The following is a 19,523-nucleotide window of genomic DNA, read 5'->3' as shown; positions in this document are numbered from 1 at the left end:
TCCCCCACCTCATGCTCTTTCTCTCTCTCTCAAATAAATAAAATCTTTTTTTTTTTAAGTGTTTCTTATGGTTTGTCTCCTTCCACCTTCTTTGTTGTTTGTTTCCCACACCGTATGTTCATGTTTTGTTTCTTAAATTCCACAGATGAAGGAAATCATATGGTATTTGTCTTTCTCTGATTGACTTATTCCATTTAGTATAATACACTCTAGCTCCATCCACATGGTTCCAAATGGAAACACCTCATTCTTTTTGATGGCTGTATAATATTCACACACACACACACACACACACACACAAACACCCCACATCTTGGTAAATAACTCTTTCTGTTCATTAATTTTATTCCTGAGTTCACTGAATTGCCTTTCAGAGTTTTCTTGTAGCTCACGACGGAATCTCTTCCTAACAGCTGTTTAGAATTCTTAATCATTTAGATTGCAACATTCCATGCCTTTGCGATTGATCACTGGAGAATGACCCTTTTCTCTTTGCCATACCACGTTCCTGTGATTTTTCAGAGCATTTGACAAAATGTCTCTCTACCATCCCATTTAAAGTGGTACATACCTTTGTTTACTGCAGTTCAAGTACTTGCAATTAGAAGCCCCTCCTTTGATTTCCAGAAGGTGGCGCGACAGCTCAAGTTTTTGGTTTCTCTTTACCTACCAGAGGTGGTTCCGGGCTGCACTGGGGAGCATTGGTTTTAAAAAGCTGGTGTAGGGGGGCGCCTGGGTGGCTCAGTGGATTAAGCCTCTGCCCTCAGCTCAGGTCATGATCTCAGGGTCCTGGGATCCCCACATGGGTCTCTCTGCTCAGCGAGGAGCCGGCTTCCCTTCTCTCTCTCTGCCTGCCTCTGCCTACTTGTGATCTCTGCCTGTCAAATAAATAAATAATAAATAAAATCTTAAAAAAAAAAAAGTTGGCGTAGGTACCCCAACCAGGTGGTGGGTATTATAGAGGGAGGGCACGGATTGCATGGAGCACTGGGTGCGGTGAAAAAATAATGAATACTGTTATGCTGAAAATAAAAAATTAATTAAAATAAATAAATAAATGGGGGCAGGGAGCTGGTGTAGGGACTCCAGGGTGGCTCAGATTTTTAAGCGGCTGCTTCTGGTTCAGATCGTGATCCTACGGTTCTAGGATCGAGTCCCACATCTGGCTCCTGGCTCAGCAGAGAGCTTGCTTCTCCCTCCCACTCTGTCTGCTGCCCTCCCTGCTTTGTACTCTCCCTCTCTGTTAAATGAATAAATAAACCTTAAAAAGAAAAAAAAAGCTGGTCGAAAAAGCTGATGGCAGAGTTGGTTAAGGTGTGGTTTTTAGCACCTGTTGCTTTGTGGGTGCCCACAACCCAACAGTGGCAGAATCCTCAAGTTTGGGATACTGCCAGAGGTCTGAGGGCAAACCCCCTGCTGAAATCCCAAAGCTGATAGCCAGGGAAGAGGTTCCTTCAATGACCTTTGTTATTCTTGTTTGCCCCCCACCCCGTCCTGCCCAACCCCACTCCACTCCTGCCCCCAGAGGTGCAGAGGTCCCTTCTCAGAAATCTGTGCACCTGGAGAAAAATGGGTTCAGTCAATCACTCAGCACTTTTGCTTTCTACCTCCTCTGTGAGGGCAGTCTCTGGCCCTGAAGAGGGAGCTGGTTCCTCAAGATCCTCCTTCTCCTCTGCCTCCAAACTCCTCTCTGCCCTGCCTGGATGGGCGCTTGCTTCTCCCGTCAGGCTGGCTGGACCTCTGCAAATTCTCTCTCTCTGGTGCGTGTCCACCATGTTTGGCTCTCTCCAGTTTTGCTTTTCCCTCAGTTGCAGCAAATGAGGGTAAGGCAATTTCCCCCCCAGCCCCACCCCACCCTTAGCCCCTTCCCTTGGATTCCAACTCCCTTGGATCCACAGCAGCCTCCAAGATTCTATCTACTTACTTTTTGAAGCACAGGTGCATAGAAATGTAATGTATAGAACCACCTTCGTTCAGTTGCAAAACACCCTTTTAATCTGGATTCTGTTAAAATATCCTGCTAGAAAAAAAAAAATAAATAAAATAAAATAAAATAAAATATCCTGCTAGAAAACTATTAGGACATCTTATGGGATTGTGATGGAACTTCATAAGAACATCCAACCCGAGTAAAACTCAGATATCAAAAAACTCTACCTTCCTGAGACATATAAATCTGAAGGTAAATACTTAAGTAAGCTTTCGATAAATACAAACAGATAAAATCGAGATACGAGAAGTCAATCACTGTTCGTTGTATGAAGGCCTTCACTTTGTTTATTCACACAATTCTGACAGGCTTGGGTATCTATTCCTAAATTCATATCAGATTCAAAGCATCAAATTAGTTTTCGGGAGAGAACTGCTAGGAACAGACTAAAAGCAGAAAGAAATGACAGCCGGTCACTTGGAAGAAAGAAAAACACAAAAGAAAAGGCTCCTAGAGCCTTAATCTGGCTCTGAAGAACCCAATAGAATCACTGTATTCTGAAGACACTATTGTGTATTTGGTATTGATACAGATGATGATGGTCATGAATCATCAAGAAACACATCTGCTGAAAATGATAGTCTATGTTTAATAAAGATTCACTAAGATTTCTTCGCAACTTCAGATCATTGAGGGCCAACCTCATCTGTCTTATACCCCCAGTGTCAACCCAGGACTGTCTTTAAGCTAGACATCAAGCAGGCAAACAACAGTTGCTAAAAAACAAATTAGTTATCTTTCCAATCGAATCTTAGCTACCTGGAGGGTCTTGGACTTTTACAATAAACTGAAATTAAAGTCTCAACTTCAGTTAGTTACTTCTCTGAAAGAAAATGTCTTACATATTTAAATCCACCCACCATAGTTGTGTTCCCATTGCAAAAATACAGTCCCAGGGGCGCCTGGGTGGCTCAGTGGGTTAAGCCGCTGCCTTCGGCTCAGGTCATGATCTCAGGATCCTGGGATCGAGTCCCGCATCGGGCTTTCTGCTCAGCAGGGAGCCTGCTTCCCTCTCTCTCTCTGCCTGCCTCTCTGTCTACTGTGATCTCTGTCAAATAAACAAATAAAATCTTAAAAAAAAAAAAAATACAGTCCCAGGATACCATGGAGGTAGGATCATGTTGATTGAAATGCTAATGGAAACTAAAGCTCTTGCTTTCTTTCCAGAAATCTTCTGTCCAAATCCTCCCTCTATCCTTAATGGGCAGCACACCGGACCTTCTCAGGGAGACATTCCCTACGGAAAGGAAATTACTTACACGTGTGACCACCACCCAGCCAGAGGGATGAACTTCAGCCTCATTGGGGAGAGCACCCTCCGCTGCACAAGTGACGATGAAGGGAACGGGATCTGGAGCGGCCCTGTCCCTTACTGTGAACTTGCTGGTCCTGCAGGTCAGTGCATACATATTTCCCTATGTCCCATCTAGATCAGAATATCTGGGTGAGAACCTCCCTGTTTCTATGGGAACAGTCATTTTGGCTTGGGAACGTGGCTTTCTTACAAAAGTAAGGCACACAGAATTACCTACCGGGAGAATGGAAGCTGGGTTCTAGATATGCCTTGTTGTGTCCCAATTGCTGGTCCTCTGATGGCCCTTCCTGCTGGGGTGAGGAGTGTGAGATAGTAACAAGAGAAAGAGGGAGACAGTGGGAAGAATCAGTGAGGCCCAGACTTTACAGAGACCATTTTCAAGCACTAAAAACAAATGCCAAAGAAAACACTCTGTCTCTATTACAAGTTGTATTTCAGAGCACCTGCGTCGCTCAGTTGGTGGAGCAGCTGATTCTTGACCTCAGGTCTGGATCTCAGGGTTGTGGCTTCAGCAGCACATTGAGCTCCCTAAGGGGCATGGAGCCTACTTTAAACAAACAAACAAAAAAAACACACAAAAAAACCCAGCTGTATTTCTTTATTAAAGATTTTATTTATTTGATAGACAGAGATGACAAGTAGGCAGAGAGGCAGGCAGAGAGACAGGAGGAAGCAGGCTCTCCACGGAGCAGAGAGCCCGATATGGGGCTTGATCCCAGGACCCTGGGATTATGATCTGAGCCGAAGGCAGAGGCTTTAACCCACTGAGCCACCCAGGCGCCCCCCCCCCACCAACCAGCTGTATTTCTATTGAATAGATGAGTGTTTAAAAAAAAAATTTAAAAAAAAAAATAGATGAGTGTGCAGAGCAAAAAAGCACATGTATTTTACTTTAGATTTGATGTGATGGAAACAACTAAAGAAGCTCCAAGGTAGGCATTTGTATTGCTTTTGTTCCTCCTAAGTGTTCTGCTCAGTCTGTGACTGCATTTTGTTGACCCTTCGGCTCATGTTTAGCAACAGGCACTCAAGACATCCTAGAGAAGTGGAGTTCAAGGCTGTGCTCTTGGCAGCTCCTTCCTTTTACATATTAGTCTGGCATTAAAGGACTCTCCTTGTCCTTGAAGCAGCTCTGTGCACCAGTGGGGACAGGTAGCACCGAAGTGGTCCTTTGCAGACCCCGGTGGTCCTCCCATCTGATGCAGTTTGCAGGAAGAGAATACAGGTGGTCCTCTTTACAGGCTGAAGGTCTACATTTAAAGAATCAGTTTTCCCACTGATTGGGAAATAAGTAGTGCCTGCTTTGGGTCTTCCTGTGTCTCTAAGAGTCAAACATGCTATTGGATATGTTGGCATATTTGTACTTCTTTGTTTAAGTGAGTGTCTTTTCTTGTGTTTTGGGGGGATCTTGTTCTTAGAATGCCCCCATCTGCCCAAAATCCACAATGGGTATTACCTTGAAAGACCTGCATCTCCATATCTTCCTGGAATGACTGTCAACTACACTTGTGACCCAGGCTACTTGTTGGTGGGAAGAGCCTTCATATTCTGCACAAACCAGGGAACCTGGAGCCAATTTGATCATTTTTGCAAAGGTATTTATTATTCTTGTTGGGTTTTTTAATGGAAAATGGATGCATGGGACTGATAAGACTGAGATATCTTTCTGAGAAGATTGTGAAATGAGTGTCAATAGTGGGGGGAGAAAAGCAGGGGGAAAAAATAGATGGGAAGGAGGCTACCCAAGGACTCTCAGTTCTACCAAAGTAGTAGAACGAACTGATGGAATTTCCAGTAATACGGTAGACATCACACACCAATTTAAAATGATTTGTGGGCTTTTAACTAATAATATATCTTAGCTCTGAAGGATCTCAGAGAGTCACAAGTGGTCCTCACCAATACCTTAAATAAGAGACTAGAAGTACACTTTTTTTTTTGTAAGGAAAATTGAAGCATGGAGCAAGGCTGAGAGCAATTAATTCCTGGAATGACTGAATATGGGTCCTTATTATAACTTCCAAGACCAAAGGAGAAGTGCTTATTTCATCTCTTCCCTAGAGCAAGTGCCAGGAATTCCTGCCTTTGTTCCTGTCTGTGTTTGCATAGACTTAAAATCTTTTGTTGCTAATATTCTTTAAATCTACAAAATTTGGGATCAAAAATATTCTGTGACTAAGCATGGTACTGAGGTCTTTAATAAAAATTATTCGTGTTAATCTCGCAATGAGTCTGATGAGGTGGGGTTATTCTTGCTATTATTCTACAGAAGAGGAAATTGAGAGAGACACCCAGTAACTAGTCCATGGTATGCAGCTCGTGGGTGGTGGTGCCTGTGTTGGGCCACTCCCCCACCCATGCTTTTATTTATTTATTTATTTTTAAGATTTTATTTATTTATTTGACAGACAGAAATCACAGGTAGGCAGAGAGGCAGGCCCAGGAGAGAGGGGGAGGCAGGCTCCCTGCTGAGCAGAGAGCCTGATGCTGGGGCTGGATCCCAGGGTCCTGGGATCATGACCTGAGTCAAACATAGAGGCTTTAACCCTCTATGTTTGACCTGAGCCACCCAGGTACACCCCAACCCATGCTTTTAAACACTGCACCATGGTGTGCCTGGGTGGCTCAGTGGGTTAAAGCCTCTGCCTTCGGCTCAGGTCATGATCCCAGGGTCCTGGGTCCTGGGATTGAGCTGAGTTGGGCTCTCTGCTCAGCTGAGTTGGGCTCTCTGCCTGCTTCCTCCTCTCTCTCTGCCTGCCTCTCAGCCTACTTATGATCTCTGTCTGTCAAATAAATAAATAAAATCTTTAATAAATAAATAAATAAATAAACACTGCACCGTATTCTGTCTCCTTTCAATTGTGGTTCTTTTGACTTTGCACAGCAGTAAGGTAGCAATCTGCTTGTTGTCCTTCTTCTTTTCTTTTTAGAAAACTGAAAGCAGGGGTGAGGTAGGAGGAATTTCAGGCATGCCTGGGTTTCAAATGTAAAGAAGCAGTTAGTCCTATGGCTGCCATGGTGGTTATAGGGCCAGAGGGCGCTCCACAACCGAAAAGTCTCAGAAGACCTTGGCTAGCCACACTCTGATTTTAGAGAAAGAAAATGAGGTCCTCTACAGAGGTGTAAATGGCCCTGCTGTATTTATTTACAAGAATGGAGTGCATATACTGTGGAGTCCCTGTGTCTCTGCAGAAATAGGAACGCTCACCCCCTCCTTGCTTTAGTTGCATGGAGAAGTAGGGAGGGTCAGCGAATACTTCAAAGATTACGTATTCAAATCAAGACTCTAGGAAGGTTCTTCTCCTGAAAATATTCTCTTGGCAGCTGCTTTCAAGTAAAATTCATTTTGTCTTACTAACTGCCCTCTTTGAACGTGCTTTATAGCAGTCATTCTAGGTCTTTAGCATGAGCAAAATCAGCCAGGAACCTTGTTAAGATTAGGATCTCAAGTGTCGTTCCTAAGAACTCTGATTCTGACATTTTAAACTGGAGTTTGGTCTACTTTTAACAAACCCATCAGCATATTCTGAAGTAAGAAGACCACAGACCATACTTTGGAAAATACCACTTTATCTTGTTGGTTCCTATACAGAAAAGAATAATTTAGCCTCATGTTTGAATAATTACAACGAAAAAGCAGGCTTTGCTTGAAGTTAAAGAAGGTATCGATAGCTGGGCAGAAAAAAAAAGCAAAACAAAGAATAAGCTAAATAAGGTAAAATAAAGTAGAAAAAATATGTTTTGAATTTAGAATCATGATTTACTAGCTTCTTTGTTCTATGCATAGAAATGAGCCAGAAACATGCATTTAATCGAGAAGTAAAATACGAGTATGTACTGTATACCTAGGGAGAGTTAATGTGATATTCCTCTTTCCTTATGGGGTGAGCAAAGTGGATCCAGTGTTAGAACATGGTGATCATATCTCCCAATCTTTCCCCAGTTGCAGAGGTATCAATAATTAAAGGTGGATGCATAATACATTCCATATTCTCTTAGTTTACCCAAGAAATGAAAGTCAGAGAACTTAAAATCCTAAGATGTTGAGTGGGTGTCAATAGTTCCTGACTGAAAACATGACATCTTTGCTGAAGGCAAAGCAGTTTGGGGTCACAGATCTCTCCACTATGTTGGTTTCAATTAATAATTTACAATAAAATATCAATTTCCTTCTGATTTTTCTAATTTCAGAGGTAAAATGTATCATCCCAGAGTTTATGAATGGAATCCGGAAGGAGCTGGAAATGAGAAAAGTGTATCACTATGGAGATAAGATAACTTTCGAGTGTGAGAATGGGTATACTCTGAAAGGCAGTCCCCAGAGCCAATGCCAGGCAGACAACACATGGAACCCTCCTCTGGCCATATGCACATCTAGTAAATGGAGCTGCAAGAAATGTAGGTCCTTCCTTAGTCATGGTTACTATTCGTTCATTCTGCAATACTGTCACTGAATGTGATATGATGTTTATAACATCTGCTAAGAGCTAAGGAGTAAGACAGGAGCTCCTAATTCTTCCCAGAAAGCCCTTGCAATGAAAGTAAGGCAAGCCTCGCTCTTCTCACACTGCTCAACCTATCCACCTCTCCTCAGGAACCCCTCTGAACCTTTTTTGTCTATATTACTCTATTGTTGATTGCATGGCACAGTAATGATTTGTTTATAGCCCGGGGACCTTAAACATCAGGAGCACATCATTAGTAGTGCAGGCCTTCAAGAATATTCTAACATGAGTGAGAGAGCACTTTCCAAGGTGCAGAGACAAGATGGTTGGTGTCCCTCACTGGTATGCAGGATTTTAAGCTGGTACAGCTGGAGAGAGCAGATTTAGAAATCATATATCTTAAATTGCACACATGAGTGGAATCAAATGGTATTTGTCTTTCTTTGATTGACTTATTTCGTTTAGCATAATACCTAAAGTTCCATCCACGTCATTGCAAAGGGCAAGATTTCATTCTTTTGACAGCTGAGTGATAATCCATTGTGTGTGTGTGTGTGTGTGTGTGTATACCACATCTTCTTTATTCATTGAAGAACAAAACAGATGAACAGAGGGGAAGAGAAAGAAAAATAAAATAAGTTAAAAATGGGAAGGGAGGCCAGTAAGAGACTGTTAACTATAGGGAACAAATTGAGGGTTGCTGGAGGGGAGGCAGGTGGGGGGATGGGGTACCTGGGTGATGGGCATTAAGGAAGGCACCTGGGATAATGATCACTGGGTGTTGTATAGAACTGATGAATCCCGAAACTCTACCCCTGAAGCTAAGAACACACTATATGCTAACTAAATTCAATTCAAATTTTTAAAAATTAGTTAATTTAAAAAAATCATGTATCATTGAGCTCAGTAGAAGAGTACCCCTCTGCTAACAACTAGAGAGTGATATAAGATAGAAAACCCTAAATCCTAAACTTGTGCACATGAAGATGCTATTGAGCAAAATTAACAGTGTACAATCATCGTTAATCAAAATTAATGTGAAGCTACCCTCCACACCTCTTATAACTCTTTGTTATAATACATGATTGAATACTAAGATTGTTCAAGATCTATTTTTTATAGTTAATCCCTTAAATATGTTCACTAAGCTGACTCACATAATATTTCCAAGTTATAAATTTGACACTCCCTTAGTGTCAAATTATATTTACTTCTTTGGCAAAAATCTCACTGTTGAACCAACTGGATGTCTTTAGAGAATTCTGAAGATGTGTCTGAGAGAGAGAGAAAATGCACATAATTGGAAGAGTAACCGTACCAGATAGTAAAAGAAAATAGAAAGCCACAATATCTGAATTACTTTATGCCAGCACAAAAAATAAACTTACTTTCATAAGTAAATGGAACAAAGCAGATATTAATAAAATAAAGTTATCTTGCAGATAAAACATAATAACAGACATCAAACCAGGGGAAAGGAACAGATGAGCAAATGCTATAAGGTAGCACTGAAGAAATTTTTTTTTAAGATTTTATTTATTTATTTGACAGACAGAGATCACGAGGAGGCAGAAAGGCAGGCAGAGAGAGAGGGGGAACCAGGATCCTCACTGAGCAGAGAGCCCGAGCAGAGAAGTCCTTCCCAGGACCCTGGGATCATGACCTGAGCCAAAGGCAGAGGCCTTAACCCACTGAGCCACCCGGGTGCCCCGACCCTTTCTTTTTATCTTATAATAAATACCAGATGGAATAAAGAGAAGTTAAAAAGTGAACATAGAAAAGCTAAGGTGAAATATAAGAATATTTATGAAACACCTAAAGGAAGGGCAACGTTTTGAGCTTTCTGATAGCAGAGAAAATCATAAAATGTCAACAAACTTGTCTTCAAAGTTACATACTTGGAAAAGTAAATTTGAAGACATTAGCCAGATGAGATCTCTGTGCAGATATAATGAAGGGTTAATAGCATTCTCACGCACACACAAGTGGTGGTTGCGATGATGGTACAAACTGACATATATTGAATACTTTGTTCCACTGTTGAAGTATTAGCTAGAGAGAAAGATGCAATAAATACATAAAAACTTAGATCACAGGAATATGTTCCGGAAAGGAATGTACAGAACATTTCAGGATATTATAAAAAAAAACAAAAACAAAAAACAAATGAGTAGTTCTCAGCCAAAGCAATTTTGCTCTCCAGAGAACACCAGCAAAGAAGAAATTAAAAAAAAAAAAAAAAGACAAGGAATCACTTGATGCTTCCTCAATGAATACTGATTATAGCCAGAATTGTTGGCTTATTACATGCTGAGACTTCATTTCACAGATGTTCTAGGAAGAGAAGTCCACTAAATGAGTTACGAGCCAAATCCTTTTTCTTTTAATTAACATACAGTGTATTTTTTGTTTTGGGGATACAGGTCTGTGATTCCTTAGTCTTTCACAGTTCATGCCGTTCACCATAGCACATGCCCTCCCCAGTGTCCATCACCCAGCCACTCCGCCCCTTCCACCCCAGCAATTCCCAGTTTGTTTCCTGAGATTAAGAGTATTTCATGGGAGCGCCTGGGTGGCTCAGTGGGTTACGCCTCTGCCTTCAGCTCAGGTCATGATCCCTGGGTCCTGGGATCGAGCCCCGCATTAGGCTCTCTGCTCAGCAGGGAGCCTGCTTCCTCCTCTCTCTCTCTGCCTGCCTCTCTGCCTACTGTGATCTCTCTCTATCTGTCAAATAAATAAATAAATAAAATTTTTTTAAAAAGACTCTTTTATGGTTTTTCCTCCCTCTCTGGTTTTATCTTGCTTCATTTTTCCCTCCCTTTGCCCATGACCCCCCAACCTGCCTCTAACTCCTCATATCAGTGAGATCATATGATAATCGTCTTTCTCTGATTGACTTATTTCGCTCAGCATAATACCCTCTATTTCCATCCATGTCATTACAAATGGAAAGATTTCATTTTTCTGCATAATATTCCATTGTATATATATATATATATACAATGTTCTCAGCCAAAGCAATTTTGCTCTCCAGAGAACACCAGCAAAGAAGAAATTAAAAAAAAAAAAAGACAAGGAATTACTTGATGCTTCCTCAATGAATACTGATTATAGCCAGAATTTATATATATATACATATATATATATATGTATATATATATATACCACATTTTCTTTATCCATTCATCAGTTGATGGACATCCAGTTGTAAGCCAAATTCTTAACAGTATAGGAGAAAAATTACAGGGACTCTTATTTTTACTTCACATATTTCTGTATTATTTGGATACTATTACATTTGCGATGAAGAAAAAGATACACATATTAGGAGCGGTAAACAAGAACTAATATCCATCCATCTATTGGTGCTTCCTTTATGACAAAGGCTTCTCTGAGTCCTTTTTTTCTCTGAGTCCATTTGTTTTTTTAATTCTGTGAGCTCTTGAGCAAGTTAATGATTATAATTAAGCATATATAGAGATATATAAAAGCTCCATGAGGGCAGGGATTTTTGTCTATTTCACTTGTGTCCCCAGTACCTAGAATTAAAAAGCTCATATGTTCTCAATAAATATTTAGGGAATAAATGCTCTTATGAGTTAGATGTACTGTGATCTCTAATACACAGGTAGGATAAATGAGATACAGAAAAATCAATGAACATGGAAAATATATGGCTATTTGGTAGTAAAACTGATTTTTAACCGAGCCAATCTGACTCCAAGGACTTGCACTCTCTTCTTCATTTTTTTTTTAAGATTTTATTTATTTGAGAGTGGTGAGGAAGCATGAGCAGTGGGAGGGGCAAAGGGAAAAGCGGACTCCCCAATGAGCAGGGAGCCCTATACCAGGTTCAATCCTGGGACCCTGGGGGATCAAGATGCTAAACTGACGGAACCACCCAGATTTGCACCCTTGTCTGTCATTCTAATGATTCTTTTTAGAGCCCACAGGTTTGAAAGAGACAGAAGCCCTAGAACAGTAAGATTGATTTGAGGCTCTCTAGTCCCTGAAGACCTACTAGAGGCATCCTGAAATCATAAGCTTCCAGAAACAGCTTTCTGGAGGTGAATGTAGAAAAAAATCAGTTAGGCAGACATAGTCAGCCTAGGAAGCTAGAAAAATGTACACCACAATTTTAGGACAATTTTACCTAGTAAAGGATTTTTCAGGGTAGTACAATCCTGTGTGATATTTTTCATTTATGCTGTTTTATAAACTCTCTTCTGTAATTGTTTTATGATAAAATTTTAAGTTAAAAAGAAAAAAAAAACACTTTGCTCAGTGTACAAGATAAAATGAAGTTATATGAAGGAAACCAATGGCTTTTTATACTAGAAAAAGATTGGACTGTATACTGAAAAAATCAGGATGAATCATCAGTGGCTGATCTCCTGTTGGTCATGCTGTGGGCCAGACTGACACTGTCCTGCTTTTGTCTTCCCCTCAGGCACAAGTGGTCTCATAGTCGGTAAGTTTTGGGAAGGGCTGGATGAGGAGCTCTAGCACCCTGAACAGTAAGTATGCTCTTACACGGGTGAAACCTAAAAGGAGAGATCTGTGTCTCCTACATTACAGTTTCGGTTAGAAGGAAAGTAAGTCAAAATTCAGGCCGCAGTGTGGCAAGACCGGCATCCTCACAGGCATACAGAGTGAGTGTCCTTGAGGGAAGGTTCTATACTGGCTTTAATGTGTTAAAACTGAATAATCATCCTTCGTGTTGGTAGCTGGAGAGCCCTACTTCCTCTTTGGTTTATAACCCAGGAGGTTTCCTCAGGATGGTATCACGCCCACTCCCACAAACTGGAAGCCACAAAGACCAACTTCCTTAGCCCATTGAAGAGGAGTGGTTTGGTGGCAGACTCTGTGGTGGAGGACAGCTCCTCCCTAGGCCTTACACAAGGTGGGAGCACAGGGCCCTTGAGCGCCGGGGCCAGGAGCTCCAGGGCTGTTGTTACTGAGCTGTTGAATGGCTGCTGTGGACTAAAGGTTACAGACTGCCCTGCTCACACTTTATCAGTGACTCTGACCCTAAGACTAACAAGAAGATTAAACCCAGAGTTGAGGAAAACTCCTAAAGATAAGCCTGTGTGAGGTTTTTTTTTGTTTTAAAGATTTTATTTATTTATTCGACAGACAGAGATCACAAGTAGGCAGAGGCGGCGGGGGGCAAGAGGTGGTGGGGAGCAGGCTCCCTGCTGAGCAGAGAGCCTGATGTGGGGCTTGATCCCAGGACCCTGAGACCATGACCCAAGCTGAAGGAAGAGGCTTAACCCTCTGAGCCACCCAGGCGCCCCATTGTGAGATCTTTCTTAAGAGTAGAATTTATACTTGCATTTAAAGAACTCACTGGCAACTTTGAGGGGACTAGATGTTTAGAGTTTAAAACGTATGGGTTATATATTCTGTGCATTCAATGGCCCTGTTTTACTGCCTAGGTATTATCTTTGGCGTGATCTTCTTTCTTTCATCTGTCATTGGCTCTTATTGGATAATTGTAAAGCGCAATAAAAGGTAAGCATAGCCATATTGTCCTAGAAAATGTCTACAACTGTACCTGCCTCCTCTTGAAAGCCAAAGAGAAATTAAAGTAAACCTCAAAAAAAAAAAAACCCCACTACATAAACAGATGTAATAATTTGTAATTATAAAGAAGACCCTTGATGTATATTATAGAGAAGTATTCACACTAAAAGAAATATATAGGATAATAACATTTTTTTCAAGTGATACTTAAAATTATATAAGCATCTCAGAGACCTGTGCCAGGTACTGAAAGAAAAAAAACAATACATATTTTCTGTTATCTCATAACCACCATCATTCAATTGGATAGCTACTCATTCAGCATACACTAAGGTTGTATTTTCTCTCACTCCATGTTCTACTACCTATCATCCAGGACCTCTTCTAGGTCATTCCTCAGATAACCACTTAGTCATTGTGCCTTGGAAGCTGCTCTGGAACACTTGTTGGTCCAACCCTCTGCTCTTCCTCATGCAAGGATCTCACGTTGCCCTTCCTCGCCCTCTGAAAACTTTGGCTCCTGATTCACTCTTGCTCTTTGTCTCAAGGGATGCCCTCCTTGTAATTTCTAAGAAAGGGTAAAGAGTAACTGAGTAATGAAGTACTGGCAAGTGGCCAAGTGACTTAACTGTGCTTCCACCCTGAAATCCCTAATACCAACACATACTCGAAACCTAAAGGTACCAGGATCGCATCATGTCTCATTTAATTTCTGTCAGGGAGGTGCTTACTTAGCCCTTGAAGAGGCAGAGCAGCACACCACGTGAGATCCCAAGACTTGTGAGCAGTGAGAGCTGTGTTCACTCCCACCTACTGGCTATGAAACCCCCAGGGAGACACTTCCCTTCTCTGAACTTCATTTTCCCTGTCTGTGAAATAGGGACAGTAGTTCCAAGCTCACTTAACAGAGTGCCTCGCTTAGGATGAAGGTCAGAAAATGTGAGCTATCATTCTTCACACGTGATCGTTACTGGCATCTCAAAGCATTAAATCCTTAGAAATACTGTCAGTCTTCCTATGCTTCATGACAAGGACTGCTGCTCTCCAAAGTGTGGATGTGAATTGGACAGAACACAGAACTTCTACCTTCACTAAAGCAGAAGAGGAAGCTTTGAGTCAGACCCACTGTGCAGGGCCCCTGACCTTGAGAGGCTTCAATGTCACAATCAGGTGGTAAAGGGTTATTTGCCAGTCAGAGCTGCTTTGGAAGGAAGCGTTGCTTTAGGCAGGGACACTTCTCTGTAAGAATTCAGGCTCTTCTGACACAATGTACAGGGTGGTTTTCATAGCTTTTTCTCCTTCACGTTTTGACTTAGTCTTGAAAGGTGGGATCTGGTTATGTTTTCCTTTTACGTATCTCACAAAGATTTCAGAAACTTAGGCAAAGTCTGCCCTAAATTTCAAAGTGAAGGCCACTGACAAATTTCTTCCAAGCCTGAAATGTATATAATTAAGCTATTTTCCTATTTTTCCTCTTCTGCCCATTAGCAAGAATACAGATGGGAAACCTAAAGAGATGATCCATTTACATCCTCAAGAAGACAACAGTGTAGAGCCTCAGACTCTGCAAACCAATCAGGAAGACAGCAGCAGGTACCTCATGTAAATCCTGAACTCACGTCTTGGAAAGCTCAAGTACTGAAAAATGAGAATAGGATCTGCATAGGTTGCTGGTCTAGCTGGATCCCTGGGGCCGGGGGTCAGAAGGTACTACAGGAAGTGGAAGTGCCTTGTTGCTGTTGTGTTGGATTCTGGCTGTTTCCAGCAGTTGGGTGAGGACTGCCATCTGTGCTGTGCACGGGCACTGTTTTCACAGAGCATTCCTGTATTTTTGTGCAGGGGTGCCGTGAACCTTTGAGAGGGAAGCTTTTGTTTTTCTTGTGGAACCCAAGCATTTGCCACGTGGATGTGCCTCCGGGTCCCCCACTCCCCTTAAGTGCACAGGGTCACCTAGGATCCTGTGGAGACTTTGTATTTCCGGCTTCCCAGCTCTGACTCAATTCTCTGCCTCACCTGTCCTCCTAGGACTGCTCTCTCCCTTCTGTGCCCCTCCCCCGCCCCCAGGCGCTTGTCACCACACCTCATGCCTACAACTTTTTCTGGAACATTCTTTTATATCAAGGTACACGTAAAATTGTGTACATTGACTGCTGATCAACTTTAAATTAAATGGTAGGAAGTCCTTAAATGAGTTTGTCTCCAATCTCCTTTTTAAGATTGGGATTTTGGCCATAATGTTCTCCAGGAGCAGGGCTGATCATCTGTGGCAACATATGGTAGACAAGGAATGACTCAAAATCTGCACCCTGTGCCCAAGCCAGGTGCAAGGGCCAAGAGGGTGATACCAGTAAAGAGGCAGTTTCAAAGACACAGCTGCACGCTAAAGGACATGAGAATGTTCAAAGATGACACAGGTAACAAATGATGTTGGGCAATCATGTGAGGTGGAGAGAGGAACACTGAGGGATCAGGTGGCAGTAATAATAGGGGGTGTCAGGTGAGCGGCTGGGCCTCCGCAGGGATCTGTCCCCTGGTGGGAGGAAAGTCATCCTGGCCTTAAGCATGGCCAGGGAAGTGTTTGGACATCTTGGACTATCTGGTATCTTCTGCAAATCGTGACTGCCGTAGGGGGAGGCCATGCTCTCGGAGGCAGAGCCTCGTCCAAACTACCAGCTCCTGTTTACTCTCCCTGCCATGGCCTGGCTCAGAAAAGAGAGTCAGAAATATTCTGTGTGTTATGAGGGACCTCTATGTTTCTGGAACAAGGCTCTTTCTGTTTAGTCACTCAATTATGAGAACACTTTTCCTTTGGCAAAAAAAAGGCAACGAGGAAAGATCAACTTCTTCATTAATCTCTCTCTTATCTACTCAGTGTCTCAACTTTGGCCGTATTTTCTTGGGCCCTACACAGCAACCACGAAGGAGGGCAGAAACACATCTTCTGAACTCGTCATTATGTGTAACGCTAGTATCACCATTTTAAGCAGCAAATTCTTGGGTTGTTCCCTTGTCACCCATGCTGTCACCTGAATAAAAATATCCTGCTATTTCAGTGCCCTTCCTTGACAAAGTACCACAGAGCTGAGGAACACCTTGAGTCACCTTGGAAAGGAGCCTATTCAACAGAGTAAGATGTGAGACTCATACAGTGACAGATGTGACCTCGCAGAGACCAGACCATGTGCCCAAGAAGATGCTGACACGCTCCCAGGAGCCCGTAAAAGCTCCCTCCTCTTAGCGTGGGTTACTGTCAGTCCTCCTGCTCTCCCCTGCTGAATGCACACCTCAGCTAGTAAGGGGAAAAGACTGCACTCAGGGTTTATAAATAGTCTCAGTTACGGAAAGGAAGACGGCGTCACTTTGGATTTCTGTTTACAAGTTTGTGATTTCCCTTTCTCACTTTCAAATGTTCATACTATGGAACGGGCTCATTAACGAGAAGATCAAAATCCAGGAGGAAGATATGATAAACAAACAAGTCACGTGTAATTATACTATTCAGTGATAACCACTGTTAATATTTTGATTTTCTGCTAACGTTTCTTCATACATGTTCATTTCTTTATACACAGAGCTTTCTTAATAGCCACTTTTTCTTCTGTACAGCAAAATCTATTAGAACAGAAAAATATAGTAGATCCGTTTTTGCTATCACTAGGAAAAAAGTATCCTCTTTGTATTATATGTGCTGCTGAAGTGAGCATCGTTTTGTTTATATGAATAAAATCTTTTTTAAAAGGGCATTACATGAATCTGGGGAAGAGGTTTTCAAGAGAAACTTTTAAACAATGAGATCTGGGTATTTCCTAAGCTCTATTTCAAAAGCAATTTGTACTGTGTGTCTAAAACATACTAACTTAAATACAAGGATAATTCTATTATAAAGCATGTGACTTACTTTTTGTATAGATTCAGAATATACTCAATAAACTTGGAAACTATGAATTTAAGAGTTGCAACATTAATGTACAGGTCGCTAAATCAGTGGTCCTGGAGTCCGTAACTGGTCCACACACTTACAGATCGGCCATGCTAAGGCTCTAGAAGATACCAGAATCTTTCTGGGTAGTTAACAACAGACTCGCATATGACGACTGCTAACTACTGTGTAATGCTGGGTTGCTTTTCAAGTATATTGTGCCACACTTACCTTGATAAATATAGAGAGGGAACTGGATATCAACTTGAAGTTTTCTTTAAAATCATAGAAGAAAGGGGAAAAAACAGCATTAACAAAGTCAACTGACAAACTAGGAGGAAAAAATTACAACGTATATCATAGACAAGAGTAACTGGCATATTTAGAGAGTAAAAAAGTCAAAGACCCAACCTCCTCGCCTCTCCTCCCTGTAAATGGCCAAAGGATATCCAGCCGGGCCTCCAACAAAAGAAAGGCAAGTAACCAATGAATATATGAAAAGATCCTCAATGGTTTTGCTTAGTTGAAACTTGGGGAAACGTTGGGAAATATATTAGGTCTTGAGTTTCTGAAGAAGCACACTTTAAACAAGGGCTAGAAATTACCTGATGGGAATTGGCCTTTCTTAGAATGAACATTCCCTGTCACAAGAGAAAAAGGTAAATTCCTTTATCCCCCCCAGATTGCAGTAGGTCAGTGAGCATTGTGACGAACCGGCATCTGATGCCTGGGCCATTGAATTTCAAGGAATTCATGAGATTTTTTGCCTGTGACATCAGTGATCCATGGGAAATACTGATTATACTAACTATGGGTGAAATACTGACCTGTCTAACTTCATTTGTATTGCTGAGTAATTCTGTTAACCTCTGGCCTTACATTTATCATCTGAGAAGCTGGTCTCCAAGATTATTCTTAGTGCTAACAATCTAATTTTGTTTCTCATTTCCTTTTTGTGTACATGTCATTGTGAGCTGTAAGTTAAAGTCTATGACATTTAAATGGTATGTTCTATTTTCATCACTATAATGGGATAGGAATAAAAGATTTTTTTTCCTTCTTAATCTATGTCTGGAATATGGTTTGTAATATATTTACTTTTTAAAGCCTTCAAAATCCAAGAGGAAACAAAATGAAAATGCTTTCCTTCTGAGAAGTGCCGCCCTCTCTGCACCTAACGGTTTCAGAATCCCTCCCTGCGTGGGGTGTGGCTTATCACTGGAATGTTCTTGCCAGTAACAGCTAAATATGAAGGTCAACGGGCAGGTGCTCACCAGGTGCAAACGGAGGTGGCACAGCTCCCAGGGCCAACATCAAAAAGATGGCTTATCTTAGCTCTACACTTCACTGTGTTGCTTGTGAATTTGCAATTTCCCTAAAAGCATTAGTTAAAAAGGCTCTCCTTTCCCCATTGAATGATCTTGGCACCTTTGCCAAAGATCATTTGACCATTTAGAGGAGAGCTTATTACTGGATTCCCTGTTCTCTCCACTGACCTATAGGTCTGTCTTTATTCGAGTACTACATTGCTTTTAGCACTGTTGTTTTATGATAAGTTTCGAAACCAGGAACTTTAAGAACTCCTACTGCATTCTTGTTCAAGATTGTCTTGGCTATCCTTGTTCTCTTGAGATTCCGTATGAATTTTGCAATAGGTGTTTTTATTTCTGTAAAAAAAAAATGCATTGGGATTTTCATAGAGATCACCTAAGTCTAGTTTTTGATGGATAATTATTCTGTTCTTACTCCAATACAGATCTTAGTATTTAGAGTCATTTCTAATTTTATTAGTTTGAATATTATCCCTCCGTGGGAGGTAATGTTAAAGACACTACCGGGCAGCAAAGAGCAGCATTTCTGAGACAGGATAGCATAAAGAGAAAAAATAAAAACCTTAATTTACAAGTAACAGAAGTTTTTTTTAAAAAGTGGATATATATATATATATATATATATATATATATATATATATAATCTGTATTTAAAAATCCATTCAACCTACTTGACCTGTTTGGCACTGGAACACAAGGCCCAACAAATGCAGAATACCCAAGGACGCCGGAAATACTCGTTGAGATCAACCACATTCAAGCCCATAAAACAAGGCTCAAGAAAAAAATTTTTTAAAGATTTTATTTATTGAGAGAGAATGAGTGAGAGAGAGCATGAGAGAGGAGAAGGTCAGAGGGAGAAGCCGACTCCCCAAGGAGCTGGGAGCCCAATGCCGGATGAGGTCCTGCAAGTCCGGGGTCATGACCTGAGCCCAAGGCAGTGGCTCAACCAACGGAGCGCCCCTCTCCAGAAATTGGTCAACAACAGTTGAGGGGC

The 19,523-nt window shown here is 41.5% G+C and overlaps 1 protein-coding gene across 6 annotated transcripts in view; it reads left to right on the top strand.

Moving 5' to 3' along the window:
- Positions 1-17,161, top strand: part of CR1 (complement C3b/C4b receptor 1 (Knops blood group)) — a 95,216-nt gene extending 78,055 nt beyond the window's left edge. For 2 of the 6 annotated variants that reach the window (XM_082701851.1, XM_082701850.1), the window contains exons 21-26: positions 3,158-3,385; positions 4,724-4,900; positions 7,497-7,724; positions 13,189-13,264; positions 14,765-14,869; positions 16,330-17,161. In XM_082701851.1, coding sequence (XP_082557977.1) covers positions 3,158-3,385; positions 4,724-4,900; positions 7,497-7,724; positions 13,189-13,264; positions 14,765-14,869; positions 16,330-16,342 — 827 coding nt within the window. In that variant the 3' untranslated portion in view covers positions 16,343-17,161. Of the gene's footprint in view, positions 1-3,157; positions 3,386-4,723; positions 4,901-7,496; positions 7,725-12,200; positions 12,304-13,188; positions 13,265-14,764; positions 14,870-16,329 lie in introns of those variants that run through there. The other 4 variants (XM_082701853.1, XM_082701855.1, XM_082701852.1 and 1 more) reach the window with 2 other exon arrangements.
- Positions 17,162-19,523: the final 2,362 nt, after the last annotated feature.

Source organism: Mustela nivalis (genome assembly GCF_964662115.1).
Source record: "Mustela nivalis genome assembly, chromosome: 16".
NCBI classification, from domain to species: domain Eukaryota; kingdom Metazoa; phylum Chordata; class Mammalia; order Carnivora; family Mustelidae; genus Mustela; species Mustela nivalis.
Note: the sequence above shows the minus strand (reverse complement) of the source record. Positions and strands in the feature narration are given on the sequence as shown.